The 23,901-nt window shown below is 41.9% G+C and overlaps 1 protein-coding gene across 3 annotated transcripts; it reads left to right on the top strand.

Moving 5' to 3' along the window:
• The first annotated feature begins 1,399 nt into the window (after positions 1–1,399).
• Positions 1,400–20,064, top strand: LOC124035534 (alpha-protein kinase 3-like). Of its 3 annotated transcripts, XM_046348991.1 has the most exons (16): positions 1,409–1,718; positions 2,006–2,278; positions 5,274–5,312; positions 5,793–5,914; positions 6,076–6,193; positions 6,348–8,334; positions 13,011–15,306; positions 15,799–15,946; positions 16,176–16,303; positions 17,459–17,494; positions 17,731–18,008; positions 18,191–18,279; positions 18,402–18,619; positions 18,720–18,768; positions 18,954–19,142; positions 19,660–20,064. In XM_046348991.1, the coding sequence occupies exons 2-16, from the start codon at positions 2,142–2,144 to the stop codon at positions 19,781–19,783; spliced, it is 5,958 nt and encodes a 1,985-aa protein (XP_046204947.1). In that variant the 5' UTR covers positions 1,409–1,718; positions 2,006–2,141; the 3' UTR covers positions 19,784–20,064. The 3 variants fall into 3 exon arrangements, 2 of the variants coding, with proteins under 2 accessions (XP_046204947.1, XP_046204948.1); XM_046348992.1 differs by lacking the exon at positions 5,274–5,312; XR_006838755.1 differs by lacking the exons at positions 17,731–18,008; positions 18,191–18,279; positions 18,402–18,619; ... (1 more) ...; positions 18,954–19,142; positions 19,660–20,064 and having other exon boundaries at positions 1,400–1,718; positions 16,181–16,303; positions 17,459–17,485.
• Positions 20,065–23,901: the final 3,837 nt, after the last annotated feature.

Here is a 23,901-nt window from a genome sequence, read left to right on the forward strand (position 1 = left end):
TAATACAGGTAATGAGTGGAGAACAGGAGGGCTTCTTAATGAAAAACTAACAGGTCTGTGAGAGACAATTCTTACTGGTTGGTAGGTGATCAAATACTTATGTCATGCAATAAAATGCAAATTAATTACTTAAAAATCATACAATGAGATTTTCTGGATTTTTGTTTTAGATTCCGTCTCTCACAGTTGAAGTGTACCTATGATAAACATTACAGACCTCTACATGCTTTGTAAGTAGGAAAACCTGCAAAATCGGCACTTCCCACTGTATGTATAATCTGATGACTGTCTATGCAGAGTAACATGGGAGGAATTTTGATTGGTATCTTTGAACTTGATTTATGTGTCACTCACTCAAAAATCTGGGAATTCATTGTGATAGTGCCAGTTATGTTCCCTAATCCCTAGTGTACAGAGATGCATGTTGAGTTGTCGGTATGCTGGAGAGAATGCAAGTTAAGGTGAAAAGTGTAATATCCTTCTTTAGAGTTATTTTGATTTTGTTTTGAATTTGTTGTCCATTCATTGACTAACTAATGACCTAGAGCTACACAAATGAGGCATCATGCACCAAATTTTTGGAGGGGACACTGGTGGCCAAATGTGATTTTGTTTGTTGTACATTTTGTGCAAAATGTACGATATTGTGTGTATTTTCATTGTGCTCTGTCAGTTGGATGAGCAAATGGCAATGTACCACCCACAACTATAGATCTTGAAGGGACTATATAAGGCTGTTCTATTCCTATTGCTTTTCCTCTGGGGGTCTGACAGAACAGTGTCAATCACAACACAATGAGAGCACAGGCAAGGACCAGGGTGGTCGAACAGTGTCATCACAGCTTAACCAAACAGCAGCCCAACAGATGATGAAACTGACATCCACAACTTGCACGGCAATTCTGTGAAAAACTCACTGAGAACAGCACTTGTTTACATGTTATATCACTAGCATAAAAATATCACAGATAAGTAACCATTGCAAAATGTTCTATTGCATTTAGACTCACATTTGTCCCAGTATATTTGTCATATGCAGGATCAACAAGCCTGTTGCTGTGGAAGGTCAGTCATTGTAACCAAACACTTTTATGTTTGGAAAGTGGGAGCGATGGGACTGGATGCCTGAATTTACAGCTCTTTTAAATGGACTTTTAAGGCTGGTGTCATCATTCTGATTGACAGGGTCATATGATACTTTAGCACCACGGGCTGTATAAAACACGAAACATGCACGCTGTTTAAGAGAAGAAAAAGCGCAGTCACCCATTGGGCCACATGACAGACCCTCTGCTGTTTTAGAGGGCACGTTTTCCAATGGTAACCAAGTCACACACTCATGGTGGCCTAACTTGCTTAACCCAATTCGTAACATTTGGAGGACAACCAACTCTTAGATGGCCTTGTTGCTTCTGACTAAGCATGGATGGATTTATGGATTTATCTCCTCCACAATGCCGGAACAGATATCATCAAAACTCTTTTCTACAGATTCTTTCCCAAAGGCAGTTTTCCTTGTGGTGGTGGGGTATTGTACTTAAAATGGTTCGAAGGCTAGTTTTGGAAAATGTGATATGCTCTTGTGCCTATTTGTAGGCCTGTTATAAATAGGTTTGGCAGGGTACACATGCTCATGTTTGATTGGAAATTGCACAGTGCCTTGAGCCGGAGAGAGTGGTGGGTCCTTATACAAAGAGACAAAAGGAAAGCTATGAATGGTGAGTTTACCTCAGAGATCTGATGGAAGATAGCTTGTCGATGAATGATGATATAAAGGATGTGTTACCAACTGAACATAACAACATTACTTTGAACAAACATCTCTGTTGCTGATATCAGTCTCTATAGTATAAAGCATTACACTACAATTGATGAAGACAATAGAAGTATTTGCTTTTTTTAAACATGTTTTCAAGCTCATAAATATTTACCATGAAAGGGAATAATCTTGATTTTGTATCTTGTTATTAAAAATAACATAGTGTCATTTTTATCTCTCTTTCAGCTGCTATCTCCCAGATTTAGAGCCACAGAAGAAAACCTAATTTGTTTTGGTGGATGTACATCATCATCTGTTGCCTTCTCTGAGGAAGTTTCTCCTGGGAATTTAAGTTTGAAAGAGAAACGGTATCTGTTGGAGAATGAGTTCCAGGAGGCTGATGACCCGCTCCTACTCTGCGGGGGACGGGAGGTCCAGCTCCCACAATGGAGATGATGTCATAGGGAGTAGCAGAGCCAGCAGCCACAGCTACCTCTCTGATGTCAGGCCTGAAAACAGGTACACAACCCCTCAGCTCAACACAGGAAATATTACTGTACCTCAACAAGCAACAAGAAAGTTAGAATATGTTTATTACCACATCCCTCTCCTTTTGAAGTGAAGTTTAACCATTGATTCGGCATCATTGCATTATGAGGTCTTAATAATAAAACAATAATCATTGAATTTATAATGCCCTTTCAAATTAAAATGATTGGATGGCTTGGATTGAAATGATTTCTTAGTGTGTTAGTTAGTTCTAGATAGCGGTGTTAGTTATATTTACCTAACATTTACATTTGAGTCATTCAGCAGACACACTCATCCAGAGCCAGTTATAATGCATTTATCTTAAGGCAACTGGATGAGTCAACCACATATCAAAGGCATTGTTGGTTTCCATGGTGTCGTTTACTGCATTTAGGACTGTTTGAATGGCCAGCTGATAGGCAACACTCACTACCGGCTCATAAAAAGCTATGACCATGAAGGTCAGCTCTCAGCTCTTTATAAATAAACTGCATCTCACTGCATGAGCCTGTGTAAAGGCAAACCGTCTTCCAAAATGCATCCTACAAATATAAAAAAAGTTTATGAAAATCCAATCTTCCTACTACTGGGTATGTCTACTTATGGCCAAGTGTGTGCTGCAAAACTATCAAGTCAAGTGAAAACATGTATTCTTAATTATAATAAAATTAAATATTAATGGTGCAGATAGTATCGTAATACTTGCTGACGTCACTTAGTGTTTTTCCACTGTCAGTGGTTTGATTTTGTTTCACTGTAGACACTAGGCAATAGTCAGTCAAAATACAATCTCAAATAAACCCTGGCCTTAGGCTGCTGCCTATCTTAAGGATCTGGCCGAGAGACTGAAATAGAAGACAACACCCGACAGAGTGACTAGACCTACACTTAAACACTCTGTTTGTGGCCATGATTACAGGCATGACATAGCCACCAATTAAGATGTTGCACTCTATGGTGTATGGAGTGATATTAGTTCCAACAGAAGTGGAATCTGAAATACATTTCTGAATAGAAATGCAGTTTTTGTTGGCATTACTGTCACTCAATCATGAGCCTCTGCAATACCTGCATCCTGTATTGAAAGCACTATATTCATATAGAGACATGTACAGTTGAAGTCGGAAGTTAACGTACACCTTAGCCAAATACATTTAAACTCAGTTTTTCACAATTCCTGACATTTGTAAATTCTCTGTCTTAGGTCAGTTAGGATCACAACTTAATTTTAAGAATGTGAAATGTCAGAAAAATAGTAGAGAGAATTATTTATTTCAGCTTTTATTTTTTTCATCTCATTCCCAGTGGGTCAGAAATTGACATACACTCAATTAGTATTTGGTAGCATTGCCTTTAAATAGTTTAACTTTGGGTCAAACATTGCAGGTAGCCTTCCACAACTTTCCCACAATAAGTTGGGTGATTGTTGGCCCATTCCCCCTGACAGAGCTGGTGTAACTGAGTCAGGTTCGTTGGCCTCCTTACTCGCACACACTTTTTCAGTTCTGCCCACAAATTGTCTATAGGATTGAGGTCAGGGCTTTGTGATGGCCACTCCAATACCTTGACTTTGTTGTCCTTAAGCCATTTTGCCACAACTTTGGAAGTATTATTGGGGTCATTGTCCATTTGGAAGACACATTTGCGACCAAGCTTTAACTTCCTGACTGATGACTTGAGATGTTGCTTCAATATATCCACATCATTTCCCGTCTTCATGATGCCATCTATTTTGTAAAGTGCACCAGTCCCTCCTGCAGCAAAGCACCCCCACAACACGATGCTGCCACCCTCGTGCTTCACGGTTGGGATGGTGTTCTTCGGCTTGCAAGCGTCCCCCTTTTTCCTCCAAACATAACGATGGTCATTATGACCAAACAGTTCTATTTTTCTTTTATCAGACCAGAGCACATTTCTCCAAAAAGTACGATCTTTGTCCCCATGTGCAGTTGCAAACGGTAGTCTTTTTTATGGCAGTTTTGGAGCAGCGGCTTCTTCCTTGCTGAGTGGCCTTTCAGGTTATGTTGATATAGGACTCGTTTTACTGTGGATATAGATACTTTTGTACCTTTTTCCTCCAGCATCTTCACAAGGTCCTTTGCTGTTGTTTTTCGATTGATTTGCACTTTTCGCACCAAAGTACATGAATGTCTTGGAGACAGACCGCGTCTCCTTCCTGAGCGGTATGACAGCTGCGTGGTCCCATGGTGTTTACACTTGTGCACTATTGTTTGTACAGATGAACGTGGTACCTTCAGGCGTTTGGAAATTGCTCCCAAGGATGAACCAGACTTGTGGAGGTCTACAATTTTTTTTCTGAGGTCTTGGCTGATTTCTTTAGATTTTCCCATGATGTCAAGCAAAGAGGCACTGAGTTTGAAGGTAGACCTTGAAATACATCCACAGGTACACCTCCAATTGACTAAAATGATGTCAATTAGCCCATCAGAAGCTTCTAAAGCCATGACATAATTTTCTGGAATTTACCAAGCTGTTTAAAGGCACAGTCAACCTAGTGTGTATAAACTTCTGACCCACTGGAATTGTGATATAGTGAATTAGAAATGAAATAATCTGTCTGTAAACAATTGTTGGAAAAATTACTTGTGCCATGCACAAACTAGATGTCCTAACCAACTTGCCAAAAGTATAGTTTGTTAGCCAGAAATTTTTGGAGTGGTTGAAAAATGAGTTTCAATGACTCCAACCTAAGTGTATGTAAACTTCCGACTTCAACTGTGTGTCTCATTACTGTAAAATTAATTTCATATGGACTAAAAGATGGGATTTTGATGTGAATTTGATAACCAATTTGATAACCAATTAAATGTAATAACCAATTAAGGGCATTTGATAACCAATTAAAAGCATGACAATTGGTGATAGTTTATGTAAGAACACTTCTTAGTCCATCTTCATTCATGCCAGAACACCTGTACATTGTGCCTGATAAGCTGCTTCTATTTGCATCCTCTCTGCATAGCTACTCCAGTCACAGCTATTCTCAGTACAGGCCATCAAGGTACTGTCATGTATTTGTTTCATGAAATTAATTTCAACTAACACCAGCACTTGCAATCTTTAGCTTTCCTTTAGCCTGTCTTATGTTGTCTCACCGTCATGACATTGAGGATGAAAGATGGAACCATGTGTGCTTGGTGAAGTATGTTAGCTGATATTTGATTACAGTGATATTGGATTGCACCAGATATTGCATCACAAACTACATAACACTTATTTTGACCTCTGCAATTCTTATGGAAAGCAAGACAATCCATGGATATCAAATCACTAGGATATGGAATCACATTATCTTACAGTATGTAGGGTTGAATGTGTTGATAAAAATGTATTCATATATTTTACAAAATACATTTTATATTCCATATATTTTGTCTGTCTTCCATTGCCTGCATAGATGATTACATATTTTGAAAATAGCTTTGGCCCAGGTTGGAGACATTTGTTTCCATTTGAAAATGTAACTAAGTGTGTTATGCAGGAGCACACTACATTGTGTTATGGCACATTTAACGGAGGAGACCCAGCCATCCTTTGAGACGACATTAAAGTCAAGAGCCGTATCTGAAACCTGTAGCATCAAGTTCACCTGTGAGGTGTCAGGTAAACTCTCCTCTGGTGTGTGAGTGGGCGCAATACGTTGTTTGTACTAGCCTACATACTTTGTTGTTGTACTTGCTAACCAGTATTATCTATCTGAAGATTTTACAGTAAGTGTGAAATGTAGTCTCTATAACTGTTTCTCTGTTTCAATTTGACTCCAGGTCACCCCGCTCCAGACGTGACATGGTATAAAGATAATTTGCAATTGGACAGATACTGTGGACTACCTAAATACAACATTTCCCGCAATGGACAAAACCATTCACTGCACATTTACAAGTATGTATCAAGATCATAATTGTAATTTGTATTGAAGATGTTAAACGTTATCATATTGATGTCAGTTTGGTTTGTATTGATGCACACAAATATTATTTAAAAAATTGTACAGCAACTGTATAATACAAGTATCTATGATTTGTTTTCTTTACAGTTGCACTATGGAGGATGCAGCCATCTACCAGGCGTCAGCCAGGAACAACAAAGGCATTGTGTCCTGCTCTGGAGTCCTTGAGGTGGGGACGATGAGCGAATACAAGATCCACCAGCAGTACTTCGCCAAGATCAAACTGAAGGCCGAAAACACACGCAGAGAGCTGGAGGAGCCCAAGCCGTGGGACAAGGAGAACCACGGGTCTCCTGGTAGTCGGCAGGAAACACTGAGGACCATCAGTCCAGATCGGTCCCAGAGGAAGCGACGGTCCCCCATGGACCCCAGCCTCAGTGCCCCCAGCTTTATGGAGGATGAAGTGGTTGAGGAGAGCACTCAGGCTCATGCTGGGGAGGCAGAGGCCAGGCTACAGGACACACCCGTGGTGAGAGAAGAAAAACGGGAATCTAACAGGGCTGGGTCTTCCAATGTCAATGGACAGGCGGCCATTACAGAAAATAGCAGCAACAAAGGCCGGACGTATGTTTACGATTCAGTGCAGAAGGCTTTTGCTCCACACACACCAAAAGCATCACTGGCCAAGAAGAAGATAAAGATCTCGAATGGAGAGGATAGTGGGATGACGGCTGATAGCCAAGCAGGGAAGAAGCCTGAGGAGAGAGGGATGAGTGAAGAAGGAGAGGTCAGTGTGACACCCTGTTTGGTTGAGTCCTCACACTCACTGGGGTCATCAGAAGAGGCCCTGGAAGTGGAGAAGGCTGTTGAAACTTCAGCCTCAAAGACAGAGTGTGTAAAATACATGAATCAGTCTGAGAGAGCCCCACTGAACAACACTGTGTCAGTAATGGAAGAAGTGAAGGTCCAAGTGAAGGAGAAAGTACCTGTACAAACCCCACCACACAATGGAGAGCCTAGCATCCTGTCTACTTCTACTGGGCTCCCCTCTACAGGGGAAACCATCTCAGGGAATAAGAGTCAGAATGCTGCAGTGGCTCAGGTGACCCAAAATGTTGGAAATAACAATATTATGGGGAGTCAGAGTACAGTTCCTCCTGTCACCTCAAGTCCTTCAGCTAAACTAAAACCACAACCAAGTCCTTCAGCTAAAATAAAACCACAACCAAGTCCTTCAGCTAAACTAAAACCACAACCAAGTCCTTCAGCTAAAATACAACCACAACCAAGTCCTCTTTCAGCAAAACCACAGCCACAACCACATCTTCTATCTGCAAAACTACAACCACAACCACGTCAATCAAACCTATCAGTAAAATCACAACTAGGTCCCTCAGTAACACCACAACCACAACCAGCTCCTTCTGGGACACTACAACCACACCAATCAAGTCCTTCAGTAAAACTACAACCACAACCTGATCCTCCTTCTGCGAAACTACAACCACAACCACAAATACGTCAACCAAGTCCTTCAGAGAAACTCCAAGCAAGTCCTTATGCGAAACCACAACCACAACAGATTACTTCTACGAAACTACAACTACAACCACAACCACGTCAACCAAGTCCTTCATTCAAATTACAACCACGTCAAACAAGTCCTTCACCGAATTTACAACCACAACCAAGTTCCTCTGTCACACCACAACCACAAGCAAGTCCTTCAGTAACAATTCCACAGGTGTTGAGCAACACACCAGAGAACATTAAAACCCATCAAAGCAACGTAACAGACATGGAGGTAGACGATAAGCCTTCTGTCCTGGAACACCTAAACAGCACCACTACTCCCCTAAAAGGTCAAACTGAATGCCCGGGGAAGGATTCAGCATCAGTGCTTGAGGTGCTAAACTCAGATACTTATTCCATTCATGGAACTGGAACTGCAGTTGAAGTTGCTGGGGAATCAGTGGAGTCAGTACTAACATCACCCTGTAAGAGCAGCGAGGCTGTCTCTGCCTTGCCTCAGCGTCTGTGTGAACAGTCAGGAGATCAGCTGTCTGTGGAGGAAACAAGCACGTGCCTAAAGAATGTGTCTTTGTCTCGGCTGCCTGCGCAGCTGGGTGGGGAGGTGAGTGTCTCTGTCCTGTCCCTATGAGCTCATGGAGTGCCTAACGTTTCCAAAACACACCAGCCAGATCAGATCAGTAACACAAGCATCCACAGGGCTATTATTAGACTTTACAAGTATGCCCCTCTCTGTGTGACAAGACGTATGTGTAATGATGCATGTGCTGGTACGGACAGCAGGTATATTACCACTGCTACATATCGAATGGCTGAAAACATGAACATAGAAATCACAGAGTACCTCAAGACTTCTGTTGTGCGTATGATTTGTGCAATAAGGATTTTGGAAGGTCAACAATATTAGCTTGTGTGAGAGCGTGGGGCTTTAAGGCGACTGTGAATGGTCTTGGTGGTGGAAAACACATAGCATGAGAGTGAAAAGCACAATGGAACAGATGGTACAGCGATGATGCCTTAAAAGGTTTTGGATTTGTCCAGACAGAGGCATAGAGCATGATGGGTAATATTTTTGCTATCCTTGAGAGTTGAGCTGCACTGTTATCCTCGTCTTTTAGTTACACTGTTGGTCGCAGCCATGCCAAACAGAGAGAAAGATGAGGTCATTTTTGTCTCTCATCCAAAGAGGTGTAAATCATTTTAGGCATTGATTATTTTTTCTCTCTAAAGAAGACATTTATGATTTCCTACTATTTGGGCTTTTTGAAACACTGCATCTTCTACTGAAGGTATGGAAACAAAGTACTGTGAAAATTGTACTGAGACAGACTTCTGTCCACTCTGTTCCATCAAATGGCATATATTAAGCACCCCTTTGAATGATCCAAATTGATCCAAATTACATTGTCTCCCCACTAAACCTAAAAATATTAAATGTTCCATGTCTGTCTGTGCTTAGTCCACTGTCATACTGCGAACACTGTGTGAGAGAGCGAGACAGGTTATAAAGCACTTTCTTGTTTCAATGAAAACAAAGTAGGCCTACAATAGATTTTTGTACAATGTGAACCTAAGAGCATACTCTCCCTTCTGTACATGTCATTGTAAATGTTCATGTACTCCCCATTTCAATATAATTTGTCAGTTGATTCTTCAAAGGGGATTCATTTTTATTTCACACAACACCATATTTTAGTTCTGTGATATTGAAATCAAAGTAGAAGCAATGTGAATGGTCCTTTCAGTAACTCTGGACTTATCTCATTCACTGATGGAGTGACACATAAGTCACACCGGAGCCAATCCCTCTGGTGCTAATTTCAGCTGACCAATTAGATCTGGTGCTTATTTCAAATGAGTTACATATCTCTTACTGTTATGTTTATCTAAGACTAAAGGAACATGAGCTCAGACCAGGAGTTAATCTCACAACAGATCCACATTCACTCTGCACCTGGTCGAAACATTAGACTACCTCGTCCTGTACTGTGGGACTGCACTGTGTTTGTGAGGGTATTGTTCATCTCCATGGCTCATCAAAGGACATATTAAGTAAAGTAATAATCATCTCATAATCAAATGAGTGCAGTTTAACAGCACTACCCCAGTAGCACTATTAGACAGTAATCAAATATTTCTATCTGACGGGTTGGACCTGTGTGAATTATAGTGATTTGACTACAAGCCATAGCTGTCAAGACAAGAACAGTTTGTGAGATAGTAACAGAGTTATACCTGGAAAACAGGATTGCTTCATCCATTGACCAGGTTCCAGTTAGTAAATATGTCTGAGCACTCAGCACTTAACACGAGAGCGAGCTCAAAATTGAAAACAAGATTCATTCGTTAGATACATTACATGACCAAAAGTATGTGGACACCTGCTTGTCGAACATCTCATTCCAAAACCATGGGCATTAGTACAGCCTCCACTCTTCTGGGAAGGCCTTCCACTAGATGTTGGAATATTGCTGCGGGGACTTGCGTCCATTAATCTACAAGAGCATTAGTGTGATCAGGCACCTGTCTTGGGTGATTAGGGCTGGCTCGCTGTCGGCATTCCAATTCATCCCAAATGTGTTGGGATTGGGTTGAGGTCAGGGCTGTGTGCAGACCAGTCATGTTCTTCCACACCGATCTCTACAAACCATTTCTGTATGGACCTCGCTTTGTGCACAGGGTATTGTCATGCTGAAACAGGAAGGGGCCTTCCCAAAACTGTTGCCACAAAGTTGGAAGCACAGAATCTAGAATGTCAATCTATGCTGTAGCGTTAAGATTTCCATTCACTGGAACTAAGGGGCCTAGCCCGAACCATGAAAAACAGCCCCAGACCATTATTCCTCCTCCACCAAACTTTACAGTTGGCACTATGCATTCAGACAGGTAGCATATTCCTGGCATCCGCCACACCTAGATTTGTCCGTCAGACTGACAGATGGTGAAGCATGATTCATGATTTCAGAGAACGTGTTTCCACTGCTCCAGTGTCCAATGGCAGCGAGCTTTACACCACTCCAGCCGACGCTTGGCATTGCGCATGGTGATCTTAGGCTTGTGCTCGGCCATGGAAACCCATTTCAGAAAGTTCCCGACGAACAGTTATTGTGCTGACGTTGCTTCCAAAGAGAGTTTGGAACTCTTACGCACTACACGCTTCAGCACTGGGTGGTCCCGTTCTGTGAGCTTGTGTGGGCTACCACTTCAAGGCTGAGCCGTTGTTGCTTCTAGATGTTTCCACTTCACAGTAACAGCACTTACAGTTGACCTGGGCATCTCTAGCAGGGCACACATTTGACGAACTGACTTGTTGAAAAGGTGGCATCCTATGACGTTTCCATGTTGAAAGTCATTGAGCTCTTCAGTAAGGTCATTCTACTGCCAATGTTTGTCTATGGAGATTGCATGGCTGCATGGCTGTGTGCTCAATTTTATACACCTGTCAGCAACGGGTGTGGCTAAAATAGTCAAATCCACAAATTTGAAGGGGTGTCCATATATATACACTACACATGTACACATGTTCGGGGTCACTCCGTGATGCTGGTCTTCTAGGCAAAGTTGCAAAGAAAAACGTATATATCAGACTGGCCAATAAAAATAAAAGATTAAGATGGGCAAAAGAACACAGACACGGACAGACGAACTCTGCCTAGAAGGCCAAAATCCCGGAGTCGACCTCTTCACTGTTGACGTTGAGACTGGTGTTTTGCGGGTACTATTTCATGAAGTTGCCAGTTGAGGACTTGTGAGGTGTCTGTTTCTCAAACTAGACACTCTAATGTACTTGTCCTCTTGCTCAGTTGTGCACCGGGGTCCCCCACTCCTCTTTCTATTCTGGTTAGCGCCAATTTGCGCTGTTCTGTGAAGGGAGTAGTACATAGCGTTGTATGACATCTTCAGTTTCTTGGCAATTTCTCGCATGGAATAGACTTCATTTCTCAGAACAAGAATAAACTGACGAGTTTCAGAAGAAAGTCTTTGTTTCTGGCCATTTTGATCCTGTAATCGAACCCACAAATGCTGATGCTCCAGATATTCAACAAGTCTAAAGAAGGCCAGTTTTACTGGTTCTTTAATCAGAACAACAGTTTTCAGCTGTGCTAACATAATTGCAAAAGGGTTTTCTAATGGATCAATTAGTCTTTTAAAATTATGAACTTGGATTAGCTAACACATCGTGCCATTGGTTGTTGATGGTTGTTGATAATGGGCCTCTGTATGAATACTTTTATATACATACTGACATTTTTTTAAACTAGTAAACACATCTGCAGTCAACAGAGCTTTTCACATTGTGGATGTGGAATGTTTGTCGGAGAAAAGGTCAAGCCTTTGTTGTTATTTTCGTAGGCTTTAACACTTAACGTTAACATTTAACTTTGGTGACTTGTTCATAAGATGATGCTTTTATTTTATTTATTTTTACCCCTTTTTCTCCCCAATTATGTGGTATCCAATTGTTTTTAGTAACTACTATCTTGTCTCATCGCTACAACTCCTGTGTGGGCTTGGGAGAGACGAAGGTTGAAAGTCATGCGTCCTCCGATTGTCACGACTAGTCAAGGTGGGTGGAATCAGGCGCAGAGAGCAAATAATGAATAGAGGTTTATTCTCCGGTGAACAATAAATAAACACGGACAACCCAAAATACAAACAGGGTGAAAAATATCCAAAACAGGAAATAACAGACAAACCGGAGAAATAAAACACAAAAACACCGACAGCCGAAACGAAAATGACAAAAACAAACAATCCCGCACAAAACAAGGGCGAGACAACCTACATTATATACAGATACTAATTAACTAACACACAGGTGAAAACAATCAGACAAAACCAACAGATAACGGTAGTGGCTAATAGGACGGTGACGACGACCGCCGAGCACAGCCCGAACGGGCAGGAGGGCCAACCTCGGCGGAAGTTGTGACACCGATACACAACCCAACCAAGCCGCGTGCATTGCACCGGCACAGGAGTCGCTGGTGCGCAATGAGACAAGGATAACCCTACCGGCCAAGCCCTCCCTAACCCAGACAATTGTGCGTTGCCGCACAGACCTCCCGGTCGGTTTCTACAGAGCCTGGGTGCGAACCTAGGGTCTCTGGTGGCACAGCTGACGCTGCAGTACAGCACCCTTAACCACTGCGCCACCCGGGATGCCATGCTTTTATTTTTGATGTGTATATAACAATGATGTGTGTTTGTGTCATGGATATGACTGCAGCAAAGTATTTACAGAATGTAAATCTGTCTCTGCTTTTATTGTGCCTCAAGGTTACACAGAACCACAGACAGACAGAGAGAGAGTGGAAGAGAACACCTGTCGGGCAAGAACCTGTAATACTAACCATCCGGAGAAAGCTGGACGGACAATCACCTTCGCCACGACAACGTTCTCCATCGTCATCGGACAGAGAAGTCACAGCAAATGCCAACAAACGATCTCCTAGTTTGCACAATCCTCCGAGCCAATCGGCCGCTGACAAAATGACGCAGGGCACACAGGATCATTCCAGGGGATCAAATGAGAGCCATACATTACCTTTTACAGAGCCACTAAAGTCACCCCTGGAAAGCCCGGGTGTTGGTGAGAAAACCTTGGGGTGTAGTGTTTCCTCAGTAGGCCAGCAAGGCCAAGTTGAGATAGCTATAAAAACCGTTGGTGAGACAGAAATACAAGTTGACGTTAAAGTACAGGGTAATAATTTGGCTGAGTTACATGCACAGGGAGGCAATTATGAGAGAAGAGTTGACATGGAAACTGTTTATAAACTTAGCAAAGTTCAGGAAGGTGAAATTGAAAGACTTACGAAAGCACCTGAAAAGAAAACCGTTGAAAGTATAGCAGTGGCTGTATGGGATGAGAAGAGTATACCTGTGTTGAAGATGGCAGAATGCCAAGATCTTTCTCTAAATCCCCGCTTTCAGTCAATTATTCCAGACACATCACAGACGGCCGACACAACAAGTGTCCCAAACACAAACATCTCAGAGCAACAACCAAAAGCCCCAACACCTGTAGCCAAAGTAATGTCTATTGCCGAGATTCTAAGGTCACAAATGGAGAAAAGTGCCCCTACAGAAGTAAATCCAGTGCCATCCATTTCAGATGCACCCATTTCAGTAGCTACCATTTCAATGCCCCTTATACAAAGTCTAAACACAGACCAACAACCTAAATGTCCCCCATCAACTGACATACAGGATGTGAGAATGCAAAGTCCAGAGTTGAGGATGGATGAGACAGAGTACAGGCAGGAACCTGAGAAAGACACTTGTAAGAAGGAAACCAATATGTCTGTCGGTTCTTTTTCAGCTTCAAATGTAGAATATAGATGTAATACCTCTGAACCAGAACGAGTTGAGTCCCCCATAGTTAGTCCTGTGACTGAAGCCTCACCTAAAGCTTTTGTTATTCCTCCTATCTCTATTGTAGACATGGACGGCACTTTAGAGAACAGTAATCCTCCTGTATGTATAGTGATGGACATTGAAAGTGTCATGGATACAGAGCGGGAGCATCTTTTGGATCATAATGCTGATATTAGTCTGGCTGCGGATAAGGATGGTCAAAAAGAGTCTTCTCTTGTTACTCCAGAGCAGAAGTCCTTGGACAACACAGTTCCTCCTCCATCCATCTCATCTGTTACCTTCCCTGCAGACAAACAACAAACACTAGATACAGTCAAAGGGATGGATTCTTCACACTCACTGCCTCCAGTGTTCAGCAGTCGACATGGCAGAGACGAAACGTGTGCTTCTCCCCTTTCGGAGCGTTCCACAGAATCTAGCTCACTTCCCAGTGCCACTGAGAACCAACGTTTTTCTACAAAAAATACAGCATTTACAAACAACATTGCAACCCCAACATTGCAACCTGTCAGTGAAAAACAGAGAGACTCTTCACCAGATACTGGTATGATTTTAGGTTGGAGTGAAGCATGCAAACCTGATGTTCCTCAGCCAGGTCCTCAGACTTTACGAAGGTTTGATACCAACAGTTCCCCAAGTAGTGAGACACAAGGGTCAGTACCTGTTCCCACCATTCCGTTGGATAGCACAAGCTCTCCATCCAAGGAGGTGAAAGTTGAGGAATATTCAAAGCCAGACTCTTCAACATCTGTCTCAGTCACTGAAAGCAGTACTGGCCTGCTGAAGGGATCAGACAGTGTGTCCCCCATGCCCTCAGCCACCCCACAGGAGCTGGCCTCGGGCGCTAGACGCAAAATCTTAATCCCAAAACCCAAAGGAGAGGACCCTGAAGCTGTTGCTTCACAGATTGACACCCAGAGCCCCCAGAGAGAGGAGGTCCTCAGGATGAGCTCCAGGCTATGCCCAGAGTCCTCCTCTCCCATGTCCCCTGGGCTGTCCCGCAGGTCGCCCCTGCTGCAGCCCCCCAATGGCCAGCGCACCCCTCCAACAGAGAGACGCTCCCCACTGCTCAGTAGGAGGAAGCTGGCTCCAACTCCAGAGACCCTCAAACAGAGCCAGGAACCTGCCCTGGAGACAACCGACACTACCAAGACTGAGGAGAAACCAGCTGAGAAGGACAAGCATAACCCATTCAAAGGTAAACTCCTTTCAAGATATATCAGCTTAGTGTAAAAAAAAAGTTTAAAAAAGGGGTGAATGATGTTGGCATAGAGAGTAGCTAGTCTTATTCAACTAAATGAACCATTGGAGTCAGTGTAGTTTCTTTGGCTAAGCTTCAGTAGGGAGTGCTAGCGAGAGCCTTCGTGCTTCTTCTGTTTGCTTTGACACTGTCACGAGATGGATCGTCAGTTATAGATATAGAATTAATAGAACTGGCTTACAACCTCTAAACCTGGCAATTTGACTGTGATAAGGTGGTCATTCTATTTCTATGGGGCCCTCTACTTGCCAGGTGGGATTACATGGAGGCTTAACTGAAATAGTATCCATATTACTTAAAGTTAGGAAGCTGAAACATAAGAAAGTGTTTATCTTTACCTATTTGTGCCTGTCTGTCGGGAGTCCCTCTCTTACTGGCACTAATCTCTCTCTCTCCCCTCCTCTCTTTATCTCCCCCCTCTCTCTCCAGCTCCTCAGGTCATCAGGAAGATTAGAGGAGAGCCCTTCTCAGATGCGGCAGGACATCTGAAGCTGTGGTGCCAGTTCTTCAACGTTCTTAGTGACTCCACAATTAAGTGGATCAGGGATGAGGTGGAGATCGCTGAGGTTAAAAGAAGGTGAGTCCTTCATGAGGCTGCCTTGACGTGAAATGCTGTAGCCAAAATGTGGAAAATAGTGTTTATAAAAGGGATTCAACAATAAAATAATCACGATCAAAGACTGTTTTCCTGATGGCAACAATGTAAAGGTGTTGTAGAGACACCATGTGGCTGAGATATTATAGTTAGAGCTTTCTGAAACTGTTTATTTTGCTGTTCTGTCCATCCCTGATGGTGTGTTTCCCAGTGCAGGAGATGAGAATCAGGTAGCGTTGGCTATTGTCCAGACGTCCAGCAGAGACTGTGGAGTTTATGGCTGCACCATCACTAATGAACACGGGACAGACACAACAGACTTCCTACTGAGTGTTGACAGTATGTACACTAGTGTCTCAGTTCAATCTCTGAAGTTGTTTCAACACGTTATCTCCTATATCTTTATATCTCTTATCTCTCATTCTATCGACTAGAATCTATTTTTTGCATTACTCTCTGGCGTGTTTTATCTCCTATATCTTAATATCTCTTCTCTTTCATTCTGTCAACTAGAATCTACATAAAACACAGACTTCCTACTGAGTGTTGACAGAGAGTAATCTCCTATATCTTTATATCTCTTATCTCTCATTCTGTACACTATTTTTTGCAGTACTCTCTGGCGTGTTTTATCTCTATATCTTTATATTCTAATCTCTCATTCTCTAGAATCTATTTTTTGCATTACTCTCTTGTTTTATCTCCTATATCTTTATATCTCTTATCTCTCATTCTGTCGACTAGAATCTATTTTTTGCAGTACTCTCTGGCGTGTTTTATCTCCTATATCTTTATATCTCTTATCTCTCATTCTGTCGACTAGAATCTATTTTTTGCAGTACTCTCTGGCGTGTTTTATCTCCTATATCTTTATATCTCTTATCTCTCATTCTGTCGACTAGAATCTATTTTTTGCATTACTCTCTGGCGTGTTTTATCTCCTATATCTTTCAAGTTTTATTTGTCACATGCACAAGTACAGTGAAATGCTAAACTTGCAAGCCCTTCCCAACAGTGCAGTATTCAATGTCAAATAGTATAACAAAAAAAACTGGAGAAATAAGAGAGGAAGCAAAATAAATAGAAGAATGTAAGTTATATACAGGGTCAATGCCAGTACCACATTTACAATGTGCAGGAATAGTGGAGTAGTTAAGGTTGATATGTACATGTAGGCAGGGATCAGGAGGAAGTGACTGGTAGCAGGATGAATAATAATAGTAAACAATATGGCAGCCATATAAGTGGAGGGTGGGTATGTGTGTGGTGGTGAGTGTGTGTATATGAGTGTGTGTGGGTGTTAGTGTGGGTGTGTGAGTGTGTGTATATGAGTGTGTGTGGGTGTTAGTGTGGGTGTGTGAGTGTGCAAGAAAGTCAGTGTAGGCGTGATAGGTGGATATACGTAAAGTGGGCTGAAAAGTGACTGGTAGCAGGAATATATAAATACTTAGCATCTCGCAAGCTCTTATTCTTTCTACTCTGTCTTTTTTGCAGTACTCTCTGGCATGTTTCTGCGTGAGGATCAAGAAGGTAAGATTACATTTGTCTATTATTTGTTAGGATGTAACTGGTGTTCAATACTGTCCGGTCACACTCCGGTCACTTTGCCTTGTGAGGCACCTGATCCCCAAGCTTACATGAATGGTTAGCGCCGTTCAACTAGCCATTCATGGAAGCTTGCAGGATCAGGTGGATCACGATGCAGCCTCATAATACCACTTCCAGTGCATTATATTTGATGATGTTACTATCTTTCCTCTCTACAGTGGGAGAGGAGATAGAGATGAGTCCACTACTGTTCAACAAGGGCCTGGCTGACTCTGGCGTCTGGGGAAGTAAGTTCTTTGGGCGTATCATGATGGAGGAGGCCCATATAGGAGAGGGCTGCTCCCACAAGGCCTGCAGAGTGAAGGTCATCTATGGGCTGGAGCCAGTGTTTGAGTCTGGGACCACATGTTACATCAAGGTGAAGAGCCCCATCGCCTACTACGGAGTCAAGGAGGAGAGCAACTTGGTCGAGAGGAACCTGGCAATCACCCAACAGGTGAAGGGTTTTACTTCTTTAACATAAAGTCAATGTTTAATGAGAATCAATGGAAATTGGGCCAATGTAATGATATTATTGATGTTATGAAAGGAATCAAAAAACATTTAGTCAAAGCTCTGATCTCTAACCCAATTAAAGTTTTTCTGTCTGATCATGAATGCAATCTTCTTTCCATAAAGGAATGTAGACATCAGAACATCGCTCGTGAATACTGCAAGATCTTTGCTGCGGAATGTAGGGTGATAGGAACCTTTGGAGAAGTGCTGGAGTGAGTGAGATCATCAAAATGATATGAAACTTGCACATAAAAACAATGTTTTTTCATATTATTTCACTACTTTGTTTAGCCTTCTGTCATACCACAGTGTGTGTATGTTCTTGGTTACACAGAGTGATCCCAGTCCACCATATGTATCGGCCTGCCAACACCATTCCCCATGCCACGGTGGAATCTGACCTGAAGGGGGTCTATCTGAGGTACTGTCTGATGGACGCTACGGGCCGGCTGGTCATGAGAACTGGCTCAGAGGCGGCACTGAAGTGTTGTACTCTGCAGCACTGGATCCTCCAGTGGACCAATGGAAACCTGCTGCTCACTCGGATGGAAGGTACAGTGTCCATAGTCTCGGATGACTAACTCTGGCAGGACAATGCTTTGGCTGAATAACAGAACAGGTGAAATGAACTGTAATTGTGATTGTGCTGCAGGTGTTGACTTCAAGATCACAAACGTTGGAATTTCCATCAAATCGAAAGGGTTGGTAGGCCTATCATTTATTCTGTTGTATTTTCTGAACATTGTGTTCTAGAGATATTCATGACTACATAGACCATTTACAATTACAATTACAAATACTGTAATAACAAACTCTGGCACGAAGCTCTGTCAACAAACTGTCCCTTTACTCATCTGTAACATTGAATCTGTTATTATTATTCCAGGTACCAAAGTCTCACGATCACAGAGAACCCCAATGTGTTTGAGCAGTTTGTCTCTCAGCACCAGTGTAACTACTACTGCGGCCTCCTCAGGCTGAGGTCCCTGAAGACACAGGACTCCCTGCAGACCCCAGCCAAACCCAAGTGCTCCAGGAGCCCCCAGCTCCACCGCAAGATGGGCGGCTCCTCCAGGTATGAACCACTGCCATTGTGCCCTTCAGCAAGGCACTTAAAGGACAACTCCACCCAAAAACTATTGTTTGGTATTTGTTTCATTAGTCTTTTGTTGATATAGTCCCAAAATGTTTTGCATGTCAGCAATCAGGTTTTCAAGATATGTAACGTTCAAAATGGAGAAATCTGGCCGGAATAATGCATTTTGCATCATATGATGCAAACGCAGCATCAGAGGATGCAAAATGCATCATTCAGGCAAGATTTCTGTATTTTGAAAGTTACATATCTTGAAAACTTGATTGCTGACATGAAAACATTTTGGGACTATATCAACAAAAGACTAATGAAACAAATACCAAACAATAGTTTTTGGGTGGAGTTGTCCTTTAGCCCCCAAATCCTCTCCATCCAAGGGCGCTGCGCTGTGGCGGACCCTGTAACCTCTCAACGTGTGTCTAGGGGTGTTATTAAAAGGGTAGTAGTCGAAGTCTGTGCTAGCCAAATTGATTAATAAAGTACCTATTTTATTCAGTCCTCAGCCCTCCAGGAAGGCCACAGGAAGCCCCCGGCAGATCAGAAAGCCAGCACAGCCAGAGGACAGCAAAGCCACCAACAAGCACAAGGCCGTTGATGTTCCCAATGTTGTCCGAAGTTAGAATCGGCTGTAGAAAGCAAGCAACTGCTTTTCTCAATAAAGAGAATAAATGCTGAACCAGATATGGAATTACTGCCAGACATGTCCTCCCACCTATAGAGCTTTCGGGGAGCTGGGAGCCGGTCTGGGATGAAAGGCTGGTGACCCCTCCTACAAGCCGTGACAGACAGACAGACAGACAGACAGACAGACAGACAGACAGACAGACAGACAGACAGACAGACAGACAGACAGACAGACAGACAGACAGACAGACAGACAGACAGACAGACAGACAGACAGACAGACAGACAGACAGACAGACAGACAGACAGACAGACAGACAGACAGACAGACAGACAGACAGACAGACAGACAGACAGACAGACAGACAGACAGACAGACAGACAGACAGACAGATGAGATCAGAAGGAGAAAGAGAAGGCCAGGTGAAGGAAGAACTTGAACATGAAATGAATGACACACTAGTATATCCTTCAAATTATTAAATTACACATTCATTTCACTAATGAATACATTCTTAATTTATTGAGTAGATCACATAAAATTTTAGGCTGAAGCTTTCACATTATACAGAGATTCCTATTGCATATTAGTAATAATTTGGAGTAGTAATTCACAAGGTTAGCACGCCAGCTCGATTCAGGTCCCAACAACATGAACATCTAGGGGAAAATAAATTTAAAGGGATTGTTATGGAGTTAAAGGTTATCTTCAATGGTGCACAGTGCTCAGGATAATAGTTATTTTAAGAAAACTATGCCCTAAGAATGTAGCGTATATTGTTTTCCATGACACTGTGAATAAAAACGTGGTTCTTTTTATACTGTAAATGTGCCTACGTTTTCATGTTGCAGTGTATGACATTCATAGAAAATGCTCACGGGATGCAATGGCTGTAAATTAAAATGAAATATATTGAAATTAAGCCTCTTATTGACCAGGCTGTGTTTTGAGTGCTACCCTGGAAACCATTTGACATGTAATGTATCTCAGTCGTAAATAATGACGTGGGCTAGCCGCTATGTCACTTGCTGTAATCTGACATATAAGTATCTGACATTACAGATGTAGGATCGTAATTTGGTCACCCTGTTGCAGGAGAACTGTACCACTTGGGTAATGATTTACCTTGATGACATATCCATAATCTATAAGCATTTCATGAACGTGCTATAACAGATTCCAACCACATTATTAAAGGTTAATTCAATATATCCATAGCCTATCTATAACTTAAGTAATGCCATGCTATACAAGAGCTCATAATTAGGTATCTTAATAGATCCTCATTACAATGACAGTATAGGCCCATGACTTACTTTCTGCTTCTTCTTCTCACTTAGCTCAATGGTACATGAAGATCCCCAAAGGCTTGAATCATAAAGGTACATTTTACGGATCAAATTGTGTAGTTAAGGGTAAAGGTGTACCGGTTCACCAAACCCATGGTTCGAGTTACAGTATATTGGGGTTACGGTTCAGTTTCGGTACAGCGGAACAAATAGATAGAAACAGTTTTAATTTGTGTTTATTTGGGAAAATACGCTAAATTTAAAGCACCCTATTTGTGGCCAAAGTCCAGTTTCTGTGACGCCATTCACAATGTTTCTGGTATTGTCTGTTGTGACAGGGATTGTTAGGTTGGGCCTCAAGTAGAGGTCTAAAAAGTTGGACACGATCCGAAATTAGACTTGGGGCTTTTCCACCCGGTGTAATATGCACAAATAAATGTTTCAATTCAGAGACCCGCTCCGAATGGACCTGTGGACATGGTTAGATCCGAGTGAGGGAAGTAGTTGAAAAATATATTTGAAAGCTACTTTAAACAGAGCTGATTAAGTGCAAAGGAGAGCAGGCGGAGGAGGGGCCTTGCAGTGTGTGTACTTTGAGTGAGTGAAACAGGAGCAAGGAGGGAGGGAGAGGCAGAAACCAACCGAGCTGACTTGTGCTAGGAGACTAACTTCTAGCTTGTCATAGCTAGGTTATTTATCTTCCAATATGATTACGTAGTACCTGTCTTGACTGCATCAATACGAGAGAAGCTAGTTAGCTAAGATAGCTAACTACCCCTTACAAAAATGAATTTATTGCTGCAAACTTCCTGCAAGTTTGGCTAATTTGCTGCAAACTAAATAGTGTGCAACAAAATGTTGCCAGAAGTTTGTAAACGTTTTGCCACTAGTGGTGAATCTGCAGCAGACATTTGGCAACAATAATATTCACTATCACTAATGGCAAATAGTTGATGACCAATCAAGGGGATTAGAAACAGCTGTTGGAAATTGGAAACCAAGTTAGCTAGCTAGCTACAGTACCTCCCAACATTGTCTGGTGAGTGTCTAACTTATTAATTAAACTTTAAAATGGTATTAGCTAAATTATGCCTAGTTAGCAATGTCATGTTTTATCAGATGGAGTGAAAGATTTGTTGATACCAGTTTCATTCTGTCTGCGCCACGCCACTGACGTTAGCTATCATATTTGTGCACAATTCATGTGATTGGTACTTAACTATTGATTTGGTTTTTTTTAGGTGTCGTTTAATAACAATATGCATGTCAACACAGTGCATTCAGAAAGTATTCAGACCCCTTCACTTTTTCCACATTTTGATGTTACAGCCTTATTCTGATTAAATAAATAAAAATACTAATCACTCTACACACAATGCCCGATGATGACAAAGTGAAAACAGGTTTTTGAATTTTTTTCAAATGTATTAAAAATAAAAAACAGAAATACCTTATTTACATAAATATTCAGACCCTTTGCTATGAGACTTGAAATTGAGCTCAGGTGCATCCTGTTTCCTTTGATCATCCTTGAGATGTTTCTACAACTTGATTGGAGACTACCTGTGGTAAATTCAATTGATTGGACATGATTTGGAAAGGGACACACCTGTCTATATAATGTCCCACAGTTGACAGTGCAAAAACAAAGCCATGAGGTTGAAGGAATTGTCCGTAGAGCTCAGTGAAGATTGTGTCGAGGCACAGATCTGGGGAGGGGTATAGATAGCTAAGTCCGGCTGGCCAGATAGCTAGGCCTGACTGATATCTCAGAGGGCAAAATTACATCGCGTTCCGTCATCACCATGCAATAATATAACTTTAACTATGCCACTTTGTTTACATACTCATCTCATATGTATATACTGTACTCAATACCATCTACTGTATCTTGCCTATGCTGCTCTGTACCATCACTCATTCATATATCTTTATGTACATATTCTTTATCCCCTTACACTGTGTATAAGACAGTAGTTTTGGAATTGTTAGTTAGATTACTTGTTGGTTATTACTGCATTGTCGGAACTAGAAGCACAAGCATTTTGCTACACTCACATTAACATCTGCTAACCACGTGTATGTGACAAATAACATTTGATTTGATTTGATATACAGCACCACCGGAGCTATGGATAGTAAGGCAACATTAGAGCTGCACGCCACTGATAATAACCTATTTCATTCTTAATCATTCTAATATTTCAGATCAAAAGAGCAAACATATAATTGCTGTAAGACATTCACTTGAAGAAACATCAAATTGAGGGAAATACTGCAATTTCAGTCAAAGGGGAATATAATTCCATTGTTCATGGATTGGATATGTCTGACAAAGTGTAGTACAATATGTAATGTATGACAGACACTGTACTACTAACTCATTTAGAAACCGATGGGTTTATAGATTCAATGCACAGCTGCTGATGTAGCTGTGAATTAGCTGTGAATTATGCCAGAAACCACATATGTACCCAGCACCTCAAATGAACAGCACCTCAAGCGTCCGTATTCTGTACACTAGATGTCAGCATAGCACAAACAGAGACAATTTACTAAAGTAAAACTAAAATTGAGCGTTAGTTACTTTTCTTATATTACTAAAGCACTTAAATATTGTTTTGTATAGTTTCTATAGATCAGCAGTGTTTGGGTAAAAATTGCCCAAGTTCATCAATGTTATTATTCATGATTCCCTGTGGTTTTATGAGAGAGAGAGCGAGAGAAAGACAGATGAGTGATGGCTGCACATGCAGGTGTGAAACCCCAATGTGAGACTTTGGCGGAGCTCAGGCTGAGTGTACTACCCCCCCCCCCCCCCCCC

Source organism: Oncorhynchus gorbuscha, linkage group LG05, assembly GCF_021184085.1.
Source record: "Oncorhynchus gorbuscha isolate QuinsamMale2020 ecotype Even-year linkage group LG05, OgorEven_v1.0, whole genome shotgun sequence".
Classification (NCBI taxonomy): domain Eukaryota; kingdom Metazoa; phylum Chordata; class Actinopteri; order Salmoniformes; family Salmonidae; genus Oncorhynchus; species Oncorhynchus gorbuscha.